This window comes from Abrus precatorius, unplaced genomic scaffold, assembly GCF_003935025.1.
Source record: "Abrus precatorius isolate BTA unplaced genomic scaffold, Abrus_2018 Scaffold11, whole genome shotgun sequence".
Taxonomy (NCBI): domain Eukaryota; kingdom Viridiplantae; phylum Streptophyta; class Magnoliopsida; order Fabales; family Fabaceae; genus Abrus; species Abrus precatorius.
In genome coordinates this window covers 25578199-25595831 of record NW_020874303.1, presented here as the reverse complement: position 1 = coordinate 25595831, position 17633 = coordinate 25578199, and the positions used below count along the sequence as shown (strand labels likewise).

Below are 17633 nucleotides of genomic sequence, written 5' to 3'. Positions count from 1 at the left end.
ATCGATTAGGTACACGTCTAGCTACTAAATTATATAAAAGACCAATAATCATAGGTGACGTGTCACTATCAATAATGTTGCCTGCATTAGAAATTATAAAGATCCACTTATGATATATATTATACACTTGGCACCAAGTAATTGGAGAGGGTTTTTAAGTTTCCATCAAGTGAAGTTGAGCGTTTCTATATTTTAACTTTAACTTAACTCGTTATAATAGACTATATATATTCTCCTCAGTTTACATTGGCTAATTTTATGATAATAAATCGGTCTTCACGACTTTATACATGAGAAACATCAGTCAATAGCATTTCCGTACACAATCTACAACCCACCAATAACAAACGCATTCTTATGATATGTGTTTAATTATTGATAGATCTATCTGTTAATTAAGTACCGTTTAAATTGTGGGACTATCTCTTGGTTATTTACTGCTTTATTTAATTAATTAATTCCATCATAGAATATCTAGTTTCGCCACGGATCATAAAAATAAATTACTAAAATTCTTTGAGAGTTAATTGGTGTATGGTTTTCAAAGGAAAAAAACAAAACGAAGAACGTTTTTCATTGATAGACACAAACAGACGAAGGAATAGAAAAGAGCTTCCCAGAGGTCCATACAATATAACACACAATCCAATTGGTTGGATTTGGCATATGAAGAAGAATATTCATAGAATCATACAAAAAGCAGCATAAAAGTACCTGAAAGCAACAGGTATTAGGTTTTTAGTTTGTAATGGCTTGAGATGAAAACCAAGGAGGGACGCTGCACTTTGATGTTATAGATTCCGGAAAAGCAGATAAATTCAACACCAAATATGCTAACTTTCAATGGCAAAACAATGATTGATAGAATGGGCCAAGTGATAACCTATCCAACAAGCCACACCAACGGATCAATCAAGACAATTACCATAAAAAGACTTCATATGAACAATATCTAAACCACACCAATACCAACAAATAGAAGTTTGTAACTTTGGAGTTCTAGAACTTCTAAAGAGTTCTGATGAAAAGATCTTCACCAATTTTCTCCAGCTACTAATAGTAAGAAGAAAACTCCTTGAAATATATTTCATTTCCAACAAAACTTAATAACCTTGTACTATCATGTAACAAGAACCCAAAAGAGGAAAGTTCCTTTAAATTTAATTATTATAAGCTTAAATATGAAGCACATGAACCATATATTAGACAACAATGAACAAGAAGAGATAAGCATACCAATGAACTCATTCATTGAAGGTGAGGAAGTAGGTGAAGGAGTGGCAAAAGCCAAGTTTATGAGTGCAGAAACAAAGGGGTTGGCACTTGACCCATTGGGATCTATTGGAGTTGTTTCCCTCCCTTATTGAAGAGACTTTAGGTCTTAAATAATCATAATGTCGGAAAATAAAATAAAATAAAAAAGAGGGAAAAGTGCTACGTTCATTGAACCTGGACACAGAAAAAATAGTACACAGTAACATTATGGTTCAAAGGTGTAAAAAAGTTTGGTATATGCACGCAGCATCTGTCTAACGTTTTTAGGAAAAGAACAAAGCAAAAAGTATAGAGCATCACCATCATTCACGATGATCTTTAGTAATGTTTCCTTTCCCTTGTGTAAAGGAACACTAAATAATAGTGAAATTTGTCAATATCTCATTCAATGGCCGCACCCTTTTTCTTGTTCTTTGGGTGACACCAATAGTAAAGTATGTATTTAAGTAATTTTTAGGGGTCCATAATGATGTAGGAATATATATAAATTTACACTAAACTGTCATGAGAATATTTCAAGGGAGAAATGTAAGTTAATTGTATCTTAAAAAACTGATAAGCCTTTTTTTTTTACGATTAAAAAGTTAGTTTATTAATTTTATTAAATCAATATATACATGTGTTCTAGAATGGCAGAGTCGTGTATGCATTTCGATTAAAAATATATATATTAGGAATGATTCCCTTGTATACTGTGAAAAAAAAGTATAGATTCGTGCAAATACCAAAATATTGAAAGAGGAAAACGAATTTTGAACTATACCACAAATAAATAATATGTACTTTAAAGATGGTTTATATTAAAGAATTTTCAACTGCCGACAGGAGATCACTCCTATGTTTAACTATAAAGTAACCAGACATTTTGATACTTTGACTTATGTGCTGTCCAAAAACTCAATGGAGAAAACAAGAACGTGCACATTATTTTTTAATTGATATTTTGACGGGGAACTTACAGAAATTAAATTGAGTCAAATATAATATTTTACTAAATTTAATATATAATGTGATTTGATCTTAACATATATATATATATATATATATATATATATATATATATGGATATAATTTTTTTACATAAGTATAAATCTAAAAACTTTTATATTTAATTTGGGTCTTTTATTTAATTTAAACCTAACAGGTTTTATATATATATAATTCACAATAATTTTTTTAAATGAATATTTATTCTTATATTATAAATTTAAGTTTATGCTTTTAAATAAGAATATTTTGAATTTTTTTATATTTATCAATTTATATAATTTTATTTTTAATATTGTATTTTTTTAAAATATTATTTTTAAAAGTAAATTTTAAAATACTGATATACTATCAAATAGAAGATATTATTTTTTAATAAATTAAAATTTAAAATTATCACTCTTTTAATTAATCATCATTTACGTTTACCCTAATTAAATTTATACCATCAATATATCCTAATTAAATTTTTAATATGGTAATTTAAATTTATTGAAGGGGATCAAGTTTCAAGTGACTATCTATACCTCAAATTCATCTTCACCTTGTTTTTTTTTTTCAACAAAATTCATCATCACCTACCATCTATTTGTCAAGAAAAACCAACTTCAAAGACTCCATGACGTATAACATAGAACCAAATAATTTTGTGTTGAAAAAAAAAACCAAATTAATTTTAAATTTCTTTAAAAGTGAATAGAAGTAAACAATTATTTATTTAAAATGAATTAAACATACAAATGACCCAAATATCAGCATGGGTAACTCTCCCAAATAGACATTCAATACTTTATTCATTCAAAGCATTCCTACTTAATCTTTGCAAAATAAGAAATTATAATACTTTTAATTTCGTAATGTGATCAGAATATGGGAAGAACACGTGCCAACTTGGCGGCTTGGAAGATGTTACAATAAGAATCAAGACACGAAACGACATGATATGCGAATCAAGCATGTTCTCATTCATTGCCGAAAGAGCGTGATCTTTTCTTTCTTCTGTTAGGTTCGAATTATAAAATATTAGGCTTTATGCAACTAGAATAAAGAACGTTTAAACAATTTACGACAATAATTTTTATTTTATTTTATTTTACTTTAATAAATTTATTTATATAACTTTTTAAAATAAGTTGTTTTTGACTGATTTTAATAATTTTTATAGTTAAATTTATTATATAAGTCGTTACGTAAAAAATGCTTATAATACGGTCAGAATATAACAAAAACACACAACCTTGGTGGGTGAAAGATGTTACGACAAGAATCGAGACAAGATACGACTACTTGAGATGCGAACCAAACATGTTCTTCTTGATTACCGCTATTTCAGTGTGAAACAATGCATCAACGAATTTTTTTTCCTTTTTCTTGTTCCTTTTGTTAGGTTTGACAATGTGTGATCGAAAGAAAAGTACATATTTGGCTAAACCCTTATACCTCAGTATCCTTCTTGGAGTTCTTGAAAGAGTTCTTGAACATCATCTTCAATGACCATCAAACACGAACAGTTCTAAGGCTAGGATCAGCAAATGTAATCATATACATTTCGTTCTGATTTCTGACAGCTCTTCTTTTACTTGGACATGAAGTTAGCTCCCAATCCTCTTCCAAGTTTCAGGTTTTAATGTGATGACATTTATTGAAAACTTAACCGATATAACAGCACACAGCTATAAAGTATAATCTATATGGTTGTATCTATGGGATAGCAACCAAGCACCCGAAGAAATGTGGCAAATTCCTGTAGGGACATATAATGGTTTTGATATGTGATTAGGTACTGAATACAAGAAAATTGAAGTGGCTAATTAATTATTAGAGCTTCCCAAAACTAAAACTAAGATTGTATTTAAAACAATTGAACAATATTATCTAGTACTTTTTCCCTTGTTTCTTTCAAATGAAAATTTTAAGAAGAGATAAGAGCAAACAGAAGAATTGAAAAATAATTCAAATCATAAAATAAGATGTCAAAGAACAAACCTGTAGATGTCCTAAAGCAGTCTGTGCTCGTGGCTCGGTCATAGACGCCTCAAAATCAATATAGAAAAGGTAATCAAAATACCTAAATTGAAAAATACCATAGGTTATTTTAATGTTTGCATCAACATATAAGAAAATAGTGTTCAATAAATCTAAGAGTCTATTTGCCATAAACTATTTAGCTCAGGAATTGAAGAGAAAAGGAAATAGCACATCCACAATAGAAAACAATTTCGGAGTGAAAAATTAGATGGCATGTTTGAACACTGCTGCAATTAAAGACCGACTAGCTTGAACCAGGCATTGCATGCAGCAATATGATGTGAAAGGCAATTGTCAATTGTAGTGTTCCGATATTAAAAGGAAAAAAAACCCTAACTCACTTGGATGTTCCAGTGTTAGAGTCATCCACAACTCTTAAAGGCCGATTTCTCTGTGGCCGGCTTTCAATCTGAATTCACAATACAAATTGTTAATTTTCTTGTAATCATTATGTAACGAGCTAGACTAACAGGCAGAAGGGTTTTTCTCCAGAGATACCTTGGATAAATTTATGTCCCTCAATGCAAATACTGCTAAAGCCTTGAACAGCACTCCAGGGCCTTCGTCGAGTGTAAACACAATACTTGTCTGAAAATAATGAATACTAGATTCTAGACTCTTTTGTAGCATGATTGTGACATGATATAGATCACAAGGGGCTTTACCTTAAAGGGCTTATCAGCTTTTGGAATTATAGGATCCCTTGCTAGCACAAGATATCGACTGATGATTTCAGAATCATCCTGTACAAGGCATTGAAACCAACACAAGCATTTCTTATTTACAGTAATATGAAGGCATAAAATTCAGCCTCTATTTTTGCTGTTTGTTGACCAATGAAAGAAAGAACGAGTCTAATACACTTTATAACATAAGTTTTCTGTAGTGACTAATTTCTGTCTGACATATACTTGTCATTGGAAGGAATAACACAAAGCAATTGCACAGCAGTTGGCTTATGATTATATCAGTAATATTTTCACCTTATTAACTTAAACCCATTTAAGAAAATTTTCAACTTAAAAAAATTCATATGCTATCATAGGAGTATATGGGTGTAGCTTTTCACTTAAAATTTGTTCAAGGGTGTAAAGAGTATATTCCTAGACGACAAATAAAAGGATAGAAAGGAGACTAGTTAGCAGATATTCAAAATGGATCTAAGCATCCAGTCATCTACATCATTCCCGTACTGAAGTGAAACAAATGAGAAAGAAAAACACAATAAAGAAAGGGTACAAGTAGTTAGATAGTGTTAGGAGTAGAATATAAGGGAAGGGGGGGTTACTTACAATCAGTTAGAACTTAGAATAGTTAGTCAATTAGAAGGGGTTAATAATACATAATAGGGGGAACAAAGGTAGAAGGATTCACTCAGTTATGCTACCATTTGTGAATTGGGCAGCAGCTCAGTTGTAGAAAGGGGAAACTCTTGGAGGGGAATTATCTCCTTTTTTATTGTGATTCAATATTCAAAAGCATTATATTCTCATATTCTGTTTCTGGGTTCCTGACAGATATAAACCCTTTCCACCTAACAGCATAACCTTTTAGGGAAATTATTCTCAAACATGTTGAAAAATTAGAGACAATAGAGGTCTGGATTATCTGGAAGAAAGGCAGAGATGAAGACAATCTAGAAAGGCCATAGGCGATCCACACGCTGCCTCCACTCAACAACTATATTTACACTAGAAGAGAATATGTAGTTGATAACACTTTCATAATTCATAACGGTTTCCCCAATACTATTGCCTTTGCCTTATAGAATGTACACTCAGCTATATGGTTTGTCACTGTCTCCAATCTAAGATGCATTTTTAAGTTATAATTGAGGCAGTACACACACTAAATGGTACATAGCAAGAGATTTTCATGCTCAAGGAGCACCAAATAATTTTATATTACTATGTTTATACTCTTAAACAAGATCACTGCTACTTTATAATTATCACTCAGATCAGAAAAATGCAGCACACAAACTTCTTAACCACAAAGCTTTGGTATTATTGCTTGTTGTAAGGGTAACAAGCAACAAGTAAATTGAAGATTTCTTGCAAATGATGATTGGTAAGGGATTTTACTTGGATTCGTTCCGCAAGTACATTAAGCCCATAGATTTCCGCAGCTCGAATGCTTGCAATTGCACCAGCATCATACAGACCGTTTGAAGCTATAATCTATAATCTCATGTGCCCATTAAGAAAAGCAGAAAACAAAATGATTCTTTACAAAAATACATTAGAGGAACTATGAGTTCACATAAGATATATAGATAGATTACCTGAGCAGCACCAGCTGTATCATCAACATTTTCTCTGGCAACACCTAATTTAGTGAGGAAGTTGTCACTCAAATCAAGAGCCTGAAAGCAAACCCTTCAATTTTTTACAGCTCTATTGTGACTAGTATACATTCAGGAATTCAATAACACTTGTGTATTATTTATAAAATACTACAAATAGATTCAGTAATACATCAAGAAGGTGCCCATTCTTAAACTAACAAAACCCAAATGTGGGTTTGAAAACTAAGTGTTCTACAGACTACTTGCTCAAAATTAGTCACTGTCAAACAAATTAGACAATGTGAAATACTTGTTATATTCTCCTTGTTGTTTCACTAATGGGTATGGTAATTTTTACCCAGCTTTCAAGAAAACAATTCAACCAGTTTGAAACTTTAAAACTCAACTGTACTTTGAAAATTAATTGATTTAATTCCAGGTCCATTCATGGACGGAGAAATGCTATATAAATTTTAAAACTAAAGCAATCTATTACTTTCTAATGTTGCATAGAATCAGATGCGACAACAATAGGTTTCTTATAAAAGTATAGCAATTCTACACTACCACATTTAAAAAAGTGCCAGCAACATAAAGGCTGACCTGAGAATGACTTAGTACACGTTTTAGGTACTCTGTTCTGACACCAGGCAGAGCTAGAAGCGAGAGGTTAGTAGCCAACTGCACCTCACCAACAATGTGAAGCCTATGCCTAAGAAGTAAATCATAGTTACGATGAATGCTTCCCCCAGACGTATTTTCTATTGGAACGATAACTTTATCAGCAATCCATAATTCAACAGCCTGTCAGACATTTTTTTAGTAGGAAAATGAGTGGGGAGAATGGGTAAGGATCGACACATATAACTTTAGAAGGTAGTCAGAAAGACATTGTTGAAGGCCATAAGTCCTTGCCATTGGGAAAGCATATAGCATGTTGAATTGGAAGGTGAAAATCATTTGCAACAAATCTTTAAATATAAGGAATATTAGAGTTTTATCCAAAGATTAGCTTTAAGAATATTACAGATTTTGTCAAACCTTAAAAGCTTCTTCAAAGTCATTGCATGAAACTGTTTCACAATTAGGGTAAGCTTTGAGTGCGGCATCCTCACCGTATGATCCTGGTATCCCCTAATCCAATAATCCAAGCAAATAATGAACCATGGGTATCAAATCATGCGGTGGCAAGCAGCCAACCACACATACATTGTGATCATACCTTATATGATACTCGTACTTTAGCACCACCATCAGAAGCAGCCACAATATCAGATATGGATAATGGCTCTGCAATTAGTGACAAAACAGTAGTTGCAAAATCTGAGATCTGCCAGTAAAACTCGTAACAAATTATAAAATGGCAATGCATACAATCAAACAATAATGAGATTAGATGGAAAAGAAAACAGAATACGATCTCTAACTTTCTAAATAATTACAACTAGTCTCATCATAGCACTATAGCTCTTTATATGAGTAGATAACTTTTTCGTAAGATGCATATCAAATTCTGAACAATGTTTCTCAGCATTCAAGAACATGAATGAAAGTAATGAGAAATGTAAGATAGTTTAAAGAAACCCCCCCCCCCCCCCAAAAAAAAAAAGCACAAGAACAGTTGTGTGAAAAAATAATTTTAATCAACAGACCTGGTTCTTATCTATATTTGATATTGACATTCTCAACAAGTTCCTTCCTCATATTGGCAAAAAATAGAATAAAGTAAGAGTCCCCTCCTCATTATTTTGTAATTCTCCCGGGGAGAAATAATATCTAAAATTCCAAATCTTTCACCAAATAATCACATCATCTTGCCCACATTTCATCGGCCTACTTTGACTATAACAACAAAAGCTAAAAGCAGCCTGAGAATTTTTTTTTTTTCTTCTTTATCCACTCTTTAGTTAAGCAGTGTTAGCAAAATTCCTAATTTTGAATCAGAAGTTCACTTGCATAAAATTAAGTGACTCCAAATCAAAACTTGTGTATGCTATACTCCAAGCTAAAGTGTCAATGTTTATATTTTCTCACCCGGGCCCAGTATACTCCTTATCATGACTGATAACAAAACGTAATAAGCCACTATTGCATCAAGTTCAAAAACTAATATGCACCCAACCACGGTCTTGCAAAAGTTGTCAAAAGAAGTGTGCAAGTCCAATTAACCATTTGAAATATATATATATAAGTACATAAAACCAGAATTCATTCATTCAATCATACAAAGCAATCAAAAAACAACAGAATACACTAAATCCAACATGGATATTCAATGCTCACAAACTTTCAACACAGTTCCTTAAACAATACTCCTACAACCATCTTGAAGAAAGTGAATAATAGTAGACAAACTGAAAAAAGCCCACTTGGAAGGGAGACTAAATCCTTATGCGATCCATGGGAGACATCACCATCCATTTGATGATGATCAACCAAATGCGCCATTATCTTCCCGGGCTTCCATGGATTCTCATCCTCCAAAATCCTCATGGCTCCACCAACACACACCCCACCAGGGTACACCCATTTGCGTGTTCTCTTCAGTGCAAGAGAAGAGCGTCTTGTCCTCAAATTTTGACAGCAAAGTTGAGAACTTGCAAGTTCAGCTACACCAAGAGATGTTGTCGCAGCCATAGAGATAGAAAAGGGTCAACGATTCTCCCTCGTTGAAGTGTGTTCTCTGAGACCCAAAACCATTACTAAAATCTAAAGTGCAAGTAAGAGAAAAGTTAAAAACTTTGCTTGTGTTGAGGAGAAGAACACTTGGTCAGAATTCATGTTGCATTAAAATAAACAGATAGGGACAAGAAATTTGGGGATTCAAGGAATATATGAATTGATCAAAGGAGGGATATGCAGGGAGAGAAAACGATGGCCAGAATAATAGTAGTAATAATAATTATTATTAAAAATAAAAATTGTATCTTGGATAATTAAATGCAGTCCCCCTCTGTTACTTTGCTTGTAGCTTCTATGATTTGTTTGATTCTGTGTCTATTATTTGATTAAGGATGGTCTGGGTAATCGCTTGATAAGCAAATATTTGCTGAAATTAATTTATTTCTAAATAAACGCTTAATATATATTTTTTTATCATATAAGAATTTATGTACTTAATTTGATAATTAAATTCGTTTAAAAATTTATAAAAATTATAAACTACTTTGTTTTAAAATTCTCAATTAATTTTTATATCAACCAATTCATTTTTTTTCTAAACACGTCTTAAATATTTTTTATTTTTTTTATCTCTGGTGAGAAAAATAAGTTGGAGAAAAAACGAAACTAACTTATTAGTAAGAGATTTGAGTTTAACTCAATTCTAATAACTAGCTCAAAGTAGAAGAGAAAATGACTACACAAGTGCTTATAAAAAATATTCTAACTCAATTCTTAATTAATTTAAAACATTTTAGCACCAACATAATAAAAGTCATGAAGAAGAATAACCAAGGAGTTGGATTCCAAAAATATATAATACAAGAAAGAAGCTTAATAAAACGAGTATTTAAAAAAAAATATCTATTTTTTAGGCTTACAGGTTTTTTTAATTATTAATTTTTTAATATTTTTAAATAATAATTATATTTTTATTTAATACTTTAATTTATAAAATAAAAAAAAATATGTAAAAAAATATAATAAAGTCAACAAATAAACATCATTAAATTCAAAGGTAATAGCACCATACGAAGAGAGGGCCCCGTTTGGAGAGCAAATCTGCAGCAGCGTTGGCTTTCCCATAAATATGATTATTTGATTGCAACAAACCAACCACTTATATATAATATATTTATTTAAAGAGGAGTGAAGCGTAGATAATAAGACAAACTATTAAATAATTTATCTGATTCATAAGATGGGAAAAATGAAAAAGAATAATTATCTTTTTATTTATTTTATAAGGAAAAAGGAAGGATACAATTACTTATTTTAGTATATCTTTTAATAAAAAATAGATTATAATATTTTTAATATTTTATCTTATTTACAAGTGTAAAGCGATTGTCATTATAAATTATACAACAGTTATATTAAGTAATAAATTTGTATTGAAAAATAAAATTGAAAAGAAAAATATATTTGAAATCAAAATTTACCCAATCAAATTAAAACAAATAAGAGATTAGCATAATAAAAAATGATTAAAAACTAATTATAAATCATAATAGCATAAATGTGTCATAAATCACAATAATAAAAGAACATCTTGATTATATATAAGATGATAAAAATACAGGAAACAAAAACAATAATATACATAATCAACAAAGCATGTGTAAAAGCAAGTATATTAATATGTGAAGGAGAGCCAACCAGTAATTACATTGTTAAACTATTGGAATTCAAATTTTTTTAACTACAGCCCTACAAGTGAAAAATTTTTGCTCAAGTAAAAATGTAAAAAATAACTTAATTACATGGTGCAATTGACACAAGAGAGAGAGAGAGAGAATTTGAATCATAAATATAGAATTTTGTTCTTATATAATTTATACAAATGAAAATACAAATTTATTTTTTGTTTTTCTTACACAATAGATATTTTCATTTACGATTAAAATATTTTTATGTTTTTTTAACAAAATATGTCTATGCAAAAATAGAACATTTTATACAAGTTTTTGCTAAAAAAAATTTATATACTTTATCATTTTTTAAGAATCATTTCTTCCATTATGTTAGATATTAAAAACAATTAATTCCAGTTTCAAAGAATATATCTCTTTTAATGAATAAATAGAAATACTATTTTATCTATATATGACAATGTCATTTTGATGTTTAGTCTCAATGACATTACATCTTTAAAAATATCAATAAGTCTTATATTAAATAAAAAGTTTAATATGATACTTAATTAAGTTGTGAGGTTTTTTTTTTATCAAACCAATTAGTCTTTTATACAAATTTATGATTATGACATGATAATAATTTTAAATATGACATTGTGTTTGAAACGCTGCCTCCATGATTGAGAAAGAAGCTAGCAAAGCAATTGAAATATATAGTTAAGAATTTTTTAATTGTATATAACTTTTGTCTTCAATTCTTTTTATTTGTTTATTCTTAAATCAATTGAAAAAAACACTATCATTTACATTTCTTCTTCTTTATATATTTTCAATCTCTTCGTCCAAAAAATGTATCCTAATATGCAGTTGACTTTATTAAACAGTTGAAAATTATATAGATATAAAAATAAAAACAAAATCCATAATTGACTTCATTAAGTTTTAAAAAAGTATATATTTAAAAATGGTAAAACAATTGAAAGTAATTACAAATAAATTAGAATAACAATAGATAAACTCCCTCGGCGCCATTGTTGTACTTTTTGACCGTAGAAGCTAATGCATGTGTCAACTTTCCCTTAAATCTTAATTATCCATTCCCTTGCAATGTTGCCGCACCAGAATTTTCAGTTTATTTATGTAATGTATCTAAAAAGACTAGAGGGCACGTTATATATATTTTCTCTGGTCTCATAATAAGCTATTGACTTATAAATAGCTGAATTACTAGTAAGCAGAAAAAAGTCAAAAACAATGTGACATTCACGTTCAGAAACTGAGCAAAGATTTTGGACTAATAATTTAAGGTTGAAGGGTTTTCGTAAATTAATCAAGCTGAAACAGTGAAAATCATATTGTTCACTTAATGAAGCCTGATTTTAATAGAAACTGATAGTGTAATAATTCGTCCAATGTTATGGGTGGAGAATGACAAGATAGTATATGATCCCATTAAGGGATTTGGAATCCTTTGCTGAGAAGAAAGCACTCGCACGATCAGCAATAATGAATAATAGGAAGAACAAAACCACAATTCTTTTGTCAAACATGAAAGAGATGGGTATCGACCTCTTCAGAGGTTCACACAACAACTGAAGATATAAGGCTGATTTCTATGAGTTAGGTGGGTAGGTGACACCCAAAGTATTTGACTCTGTTTAAATCAAAGGAACTTGCGCGTCATGCAGTTTTGCTTTGGCCAGCCTGTGACACTATTTCTGCTGCAAAAGAAATAATAATAATAATAACAACGATAACAGTAGTAATAAGAAAAAATTATTGAATAATTTATGAGTTGGTATAACTTATAGTAATATAAACTTAAATGATTGACCTAGAGGTGAAGACCTCATTGAGTTTTATGTAATTGATGCATATCATATATTTAAATTTTAATGTATGTATAATTCTTTAATGTTAGAATATAAAATTTAATTCATCTTTGAAAGTTAATTCTATAAAAAATAAACCTTATAAAATAGTATTGACTTATTTATATTTAGTCAATGCATAAAAATTATTAAAATAATTTGTCTCTTCGAATAATTTTTTTTTCATATGATCAACAATCAAATCTTATTCAACATATATATATATATATAAATTTTGACTATTTTTCGTTTAGATGTGGTGGAATTTTGTTAATAAAATTAGACCAAATTCTTATTTTAGTTTTGAAAATAATAAGTATTAAACATTTCAGTTCCTAAAATTTTAAAAATATTACGTTAGTCTATAACTTTTTTTTTTGCTACACATTTTAGTCTTTAAACTCATACCTAGACAATAATAAATTACTAACATGTTAAGTTAAATGACATATATGATTGATTTTGTGAAAAAAATAATATTGTATGTAGTATAATATATATTTTTATTTTATTTTAGTTCTTAATATTGTTATTCGTTAAGCATTTTAGTCTCTAAAATTATCACCCTCCATTTTAGTTCTAGTATAAGAACTATTCGTTTACTTCTCCTTTATTTTTCCTCACCAAAAACTACCTCACCTCTGCATTTTTCATTGGCAACAAAGTCACTGCCATCCAACACTAATAATCCCAACTAAGCCAAAATAGATGTTAGATTAATTAACACAAACTCATCAATCATGGTAGTAAAATAAGAACATATTTTTTTGTAACTTGTTCAAACAAGAACTTTGATACTATCGACTTTTGCATACCCATCAATTATGATGAGAAAGAAACAACATTCTTCTTAGACATAACATCAAACACACCTTAGTACAACTCAAATCCCCACCTTCCACAAACTCTTGCATCATTGTGTTCTAAGAAGCCATATTTCTTTGCAACATATCATCAAATAATTTATTCACCTTCATAATATTCAATAGGACATACCCAACAACTATAGCAATCTAAGAAATCAAATTCCTTTTTGACATTTGATCAAACACCTCACGAGAATGGCCAATCTTTTTACATTGATAGTATATATTGAGCAAATAGTTGATGGCGATGGTAGTTTTCAAAAAGGAAGAATGAAGAAAAAGAAAAAGATATAAATAAAAAAATTTCAAGAAATAAGGACTAAAATAATTATTCAATAACAATTTTAGAGACTAAAACATTTGACTGCTAACAATCTTAAGAATTAAAAGAAAAATATATATTATATCAGATATAATGTTATTTTTGTTATATAATCAATTATATATGTCAGAGTTATTGTCTATTAACAATGTAGGAGTGACTAAAATTTCTAAAGAAGATGAAAACTAAATGCTAACATGATACTTCTAATATTTTAAAAACTAAAATGTCTAACGTTTAATATATTTCAAATCAAAGCAAGAGTTTAATTGGTAGGACTTTGTTAGTATTAAATTTAAGTATTTGAATTTTAATCATGCTTTTAAAATATCATCATATTAAAATATTTTTCTAATATAAAGCGGAGAATAATGAGTACTACATTAAACTACCCAATAAAAATTATTAGTATAAAGTTAATTTCTTATTTTATTTTTTAAAATTAGAAAAAATTTATTTTAATTTTTAAATTTATCAAATGATAGTTAGTTTAGTTTCTAACGTTTCTAAATGATGGTTATTTTTATTCATATCTGAAATTTTAACTACATATATTAAAATAATTAACGTTTGATAATTTTAGAAACTATTTTAATATATCATTTTGCTAATAATGTATAAGAGGCCTGTCTATTTTCAATAAAGTGGTAATCTGAATTCCAGTAACCCAAGTTTGAGGTTCAAATTAGTTGGTGGCTGGGCATTAAAATGAGTAGTGGCCCAGCGAGGAAATCGGAAGGTGTGTATAACGTGAAAATAATAATTTCAGATTTTTTTATAGATTTAGTATGAGACAATTTTATTTAAACTGGATAATTTTATTAGAAGCAATAAAACTCTACTTCTAAGTATTTGACATGGGTGCACTTACTAAAACTTAATCTTGAGAATACGAATTAAGTTGGATAATAATTTCATAAATTATATATAATTATAAGTAAGACTTTTCGTTATTTTTATTATTTTGTAATTTCTTAAAAAGTAAGAATAAAATAATGCTATGTTTTTTTTTATAAAATATATCCACAAATAAAAATAAAACCAACTACATGTTAGAAATCCTACAAGGATACAGTAATTTTTTTTTATAAAAAAATGAAAGTGTGTCTAGTATTACTATTGCATATGGGTAGCTATAAATAATTTTTAAAAATAAAGTATCACACAAATATAGTTTTTATAACAAAACCCCATTTTATATATTCTCCAAATGTTAGGAGGCGTTGTGGCACCGTCAGTGGTCCAAAATGGTTGGTGTATTTCATAATAACTTAATTAATATGTATATATATACAGCGGAGGGCATGGAAATTGAGTCTCTATCATGACCTTATATTTCGCCTCATTGAAGGCATCCATGCAGATGAAATTCCAATAAGACCCTCTGAGTCTTGATGCATTGGAGGCAACATTTTGTTGCGACTTGCAAGGCACTTTGGAAATTTTGATACACGAGTACGTGGATGCCAAGCCACTAGAGGGAGGGTAGTATACACTATACACACAAACACTTGGTGAGTCTTTTTTTAAGTGTTTTTTTGAAATTGAGGATGAAATTTTAATTAATATTTCCATTCGTGAAGATGGAAAAGTGGTCATTAGTCAAACAGTGCAGTCGCACATTAGCACTAGCCGGTTTGGTTTTTATGACGTTTTCCACTTTATGGGCTCCAAATGATGTGTTTTGCAAAGTAGAAGAGAGATCTTAGAAGGGAGAAAGGTGCATCCACCCTCAACTTGTGTTATGCTCTTTGCTTTCTCTCAAAAGATGAAGGAAAAGAAGGAGAATAGTAAAAGATTAATTGGAGAGGATGTTATGGAGTTAGCTAGCTTTCTAGCTATTTACAAGGGTCAGCCATCCATGGAGGTGATGGAAAAGTGCTATGTAGGAAGCACAAACATGTTAAGGTATTGACGCGCCTCAATTTGAAAACATGACTGATATGAAAAATCAGCCATGTAATTTGATTGAGCCGCGTCAATATCTTATTTTGCACTTCTTTCCATCTCCTACACCCCGGAATTTCAAACCCCGGTATGTGTATTCAATGCTTAATTGTGTAGTTGTTTTCTCTTTGTTCTGATTTTCTCCTTCTTGCTTCGTTTATGTTCCTTTTCTTCTTCTGCTGTGTTGCTTCTTATAGATGCATAAGTCCCTGATTCTCTTTTTGTACATCTGCAGAAAAACAAATTAAGCTCTTCCTATAGATGAATCATGAAAAGCAAGCTTATACATGTATACATAGAAGGTGTATTTAGATTATATGGAGCCATAATATACCATTTGGTTTAGTTGGTGATATTATAATTATACTAAGTTTCATGGTAAATCACTAAATCAATTAATTAAGCAGAATTGCAGAAGACATTAAGTTTCATGGTGGAATTTATCTAAGAATTAAGAGTGACTGGGTGACTCTATACATACATAATATACCAAGTTTGGTTGCTTGCTACTAATTACCTTTGTTCCCTTCCTAGATACAAGTTTTTTTTTTTTTTCTTAATTTTTTTCCTTTTGTCGTCTTCCTACCTTCTAATTTTATCTCATGTTGATTTCCTAAGAAATATATTCATTAACTTGAATAACATAGATAGGACAGAAAGGGTAATCCTTGAACCAAAACATCGTCACCATGAATATTAATCCGAATTCCTGCTTCTCTGATCAAAAGAGGTAGATTAAATAGTATGGTCCAATAAGTAGCTATACTAGTTATATCCTTACACAATTAGTAGTAAATTTAACTTGAATAACATACCATATATGGACATAGCCAGTGTAGCAATTACATGATAAAATGCATACATAATTATGTATAATGCATATAAGCATCAGCAGTAGGTAATATTGGCGTTATCAGGTCGGCCATTAGAGCTTGTACCAACCATTAATTATTACTTTTGTATTTTCTAATCATATTCATAAAATAATATTAATCCTACAAATGATATAGCTAGGGAAAGCATGAAGAGAAGTGCAGGAGAATAAGGTTGATCTTGTGTATGTATATGATACACTTTAGTTTTCAATTCGCCATTTATTGTTAGCTGCATAATGATGCGAAGCTAAGCATGCTGTTGTAAAGTGGTGGAAAATAATTAAGATATATTCCATATCAGATTATCGGGAGAAAAGAGCTCTTCTCTAAAATAGGACGTGGCACGTGGGACTAACAAAATGTATGTATTTTTTCTTTTCTATTGGATCATCCAGTGGAGAAGATGTTCCTCCATCAACTCATATTAAATACTGAATGTCTCTAATATCTATTGTTAGCCTGTACAAGTTAATTTATATATCATGAATAAATAATGGTTTTTTTAATGTGCTTATTTGTTTTAGTTAATTAAGAAAGTAAAAGTTTTTATTAAAAGAACTAAACATTTAATTACAAAAAATATTTATTATATCAAAGATATAAAAATTATTCAATGATGTTTTTAAAGTTGTTAAAACATTTAACTGTTTGATATGTGAATTCTGTTCTTTAGTTAATATGTGAATAAGCACACACCCAAAAAACTGATAAGAGAAAATATTCATAAGGAAAGATGTTCTTCCTCCAAAAAAATCACAAGTTTTGAATTTACTTAAATTTTATTCATTGACATTCAATTCAATAGGAAGGATGCTCTAAGAGGAAGGAAAAAGTTAGAAAAAACTTAAATGTTGTTCGTGTTGTTCGTTAATTAAAA

The 17633-nt window shown here is 29.6% G+C and overlaps 1 protein-coding gene across 1 annotated transcript; it reads right to left on the bottom strand.

The window, feature by feature from the left end:
* Positions 1 to 3553: 3553 nt before the first annotated feature.
* Positions 3554 to 9379, bottom strand: LOC113854629 (arogenate dehydratase/prephenate dehydratase 1, chloroplastic-like). The gene is made up of 11 exons (XM_027485755.1): positions 8947 to 9379; positions 7800 to 7867; positions 7619 to 7711; positions 7181 to 7381; positions 6575 to 6655; positions 6375 to 6470; positions 4956 to 5033; positions 4789 to 4878; positions 4632 to 4699; positions 4249 to 4330; positions 3554 to 4006 (listed from the first exon to the last, which is right to left on the bottom strand). The coding sequence occupies exons 1-11, from the start codon at positions 9212 to 9214 to the stop codon at positions 3950 to 3952; spliced, it is 1182 nt and encodes a 393-aa protein (XP_027341556.1). The 5' UTR covers positions 9215 to 9379; the 3' UTR covers positions 3554 to 3949.
* Positions 9380 to 17633: the final 8254 nt, after the last annotated feature.

What these genes read in the sequence shown, in the direction of transcription:
- LOC113854629 (XM_027485755.1), bottom strand. Translation starts at nt 9,214, where the DNA reads ATGGCTGCGACAACATCTCTTGGTGTAGCTGAACTTGCAAGTTCTCAA. An exon ending in TACTTGCGGAACGAATCCAA is followed by an intron (nt 5,034 to 6,374) that starts GTAAAATCCCTT and finishes TGCCTTGTACAG; the next exon opens with GATGATTCTGAAATCATCAG. An exon ending in AAGCTGATAAGCCCTTTAAG is followed by an intron (nt 4,879 to 4,955) that starts GTAAAGCCCCTT and finishes CATTATTTTCAG; the next exon opens with ACAAGTATTGTGTTTACACT.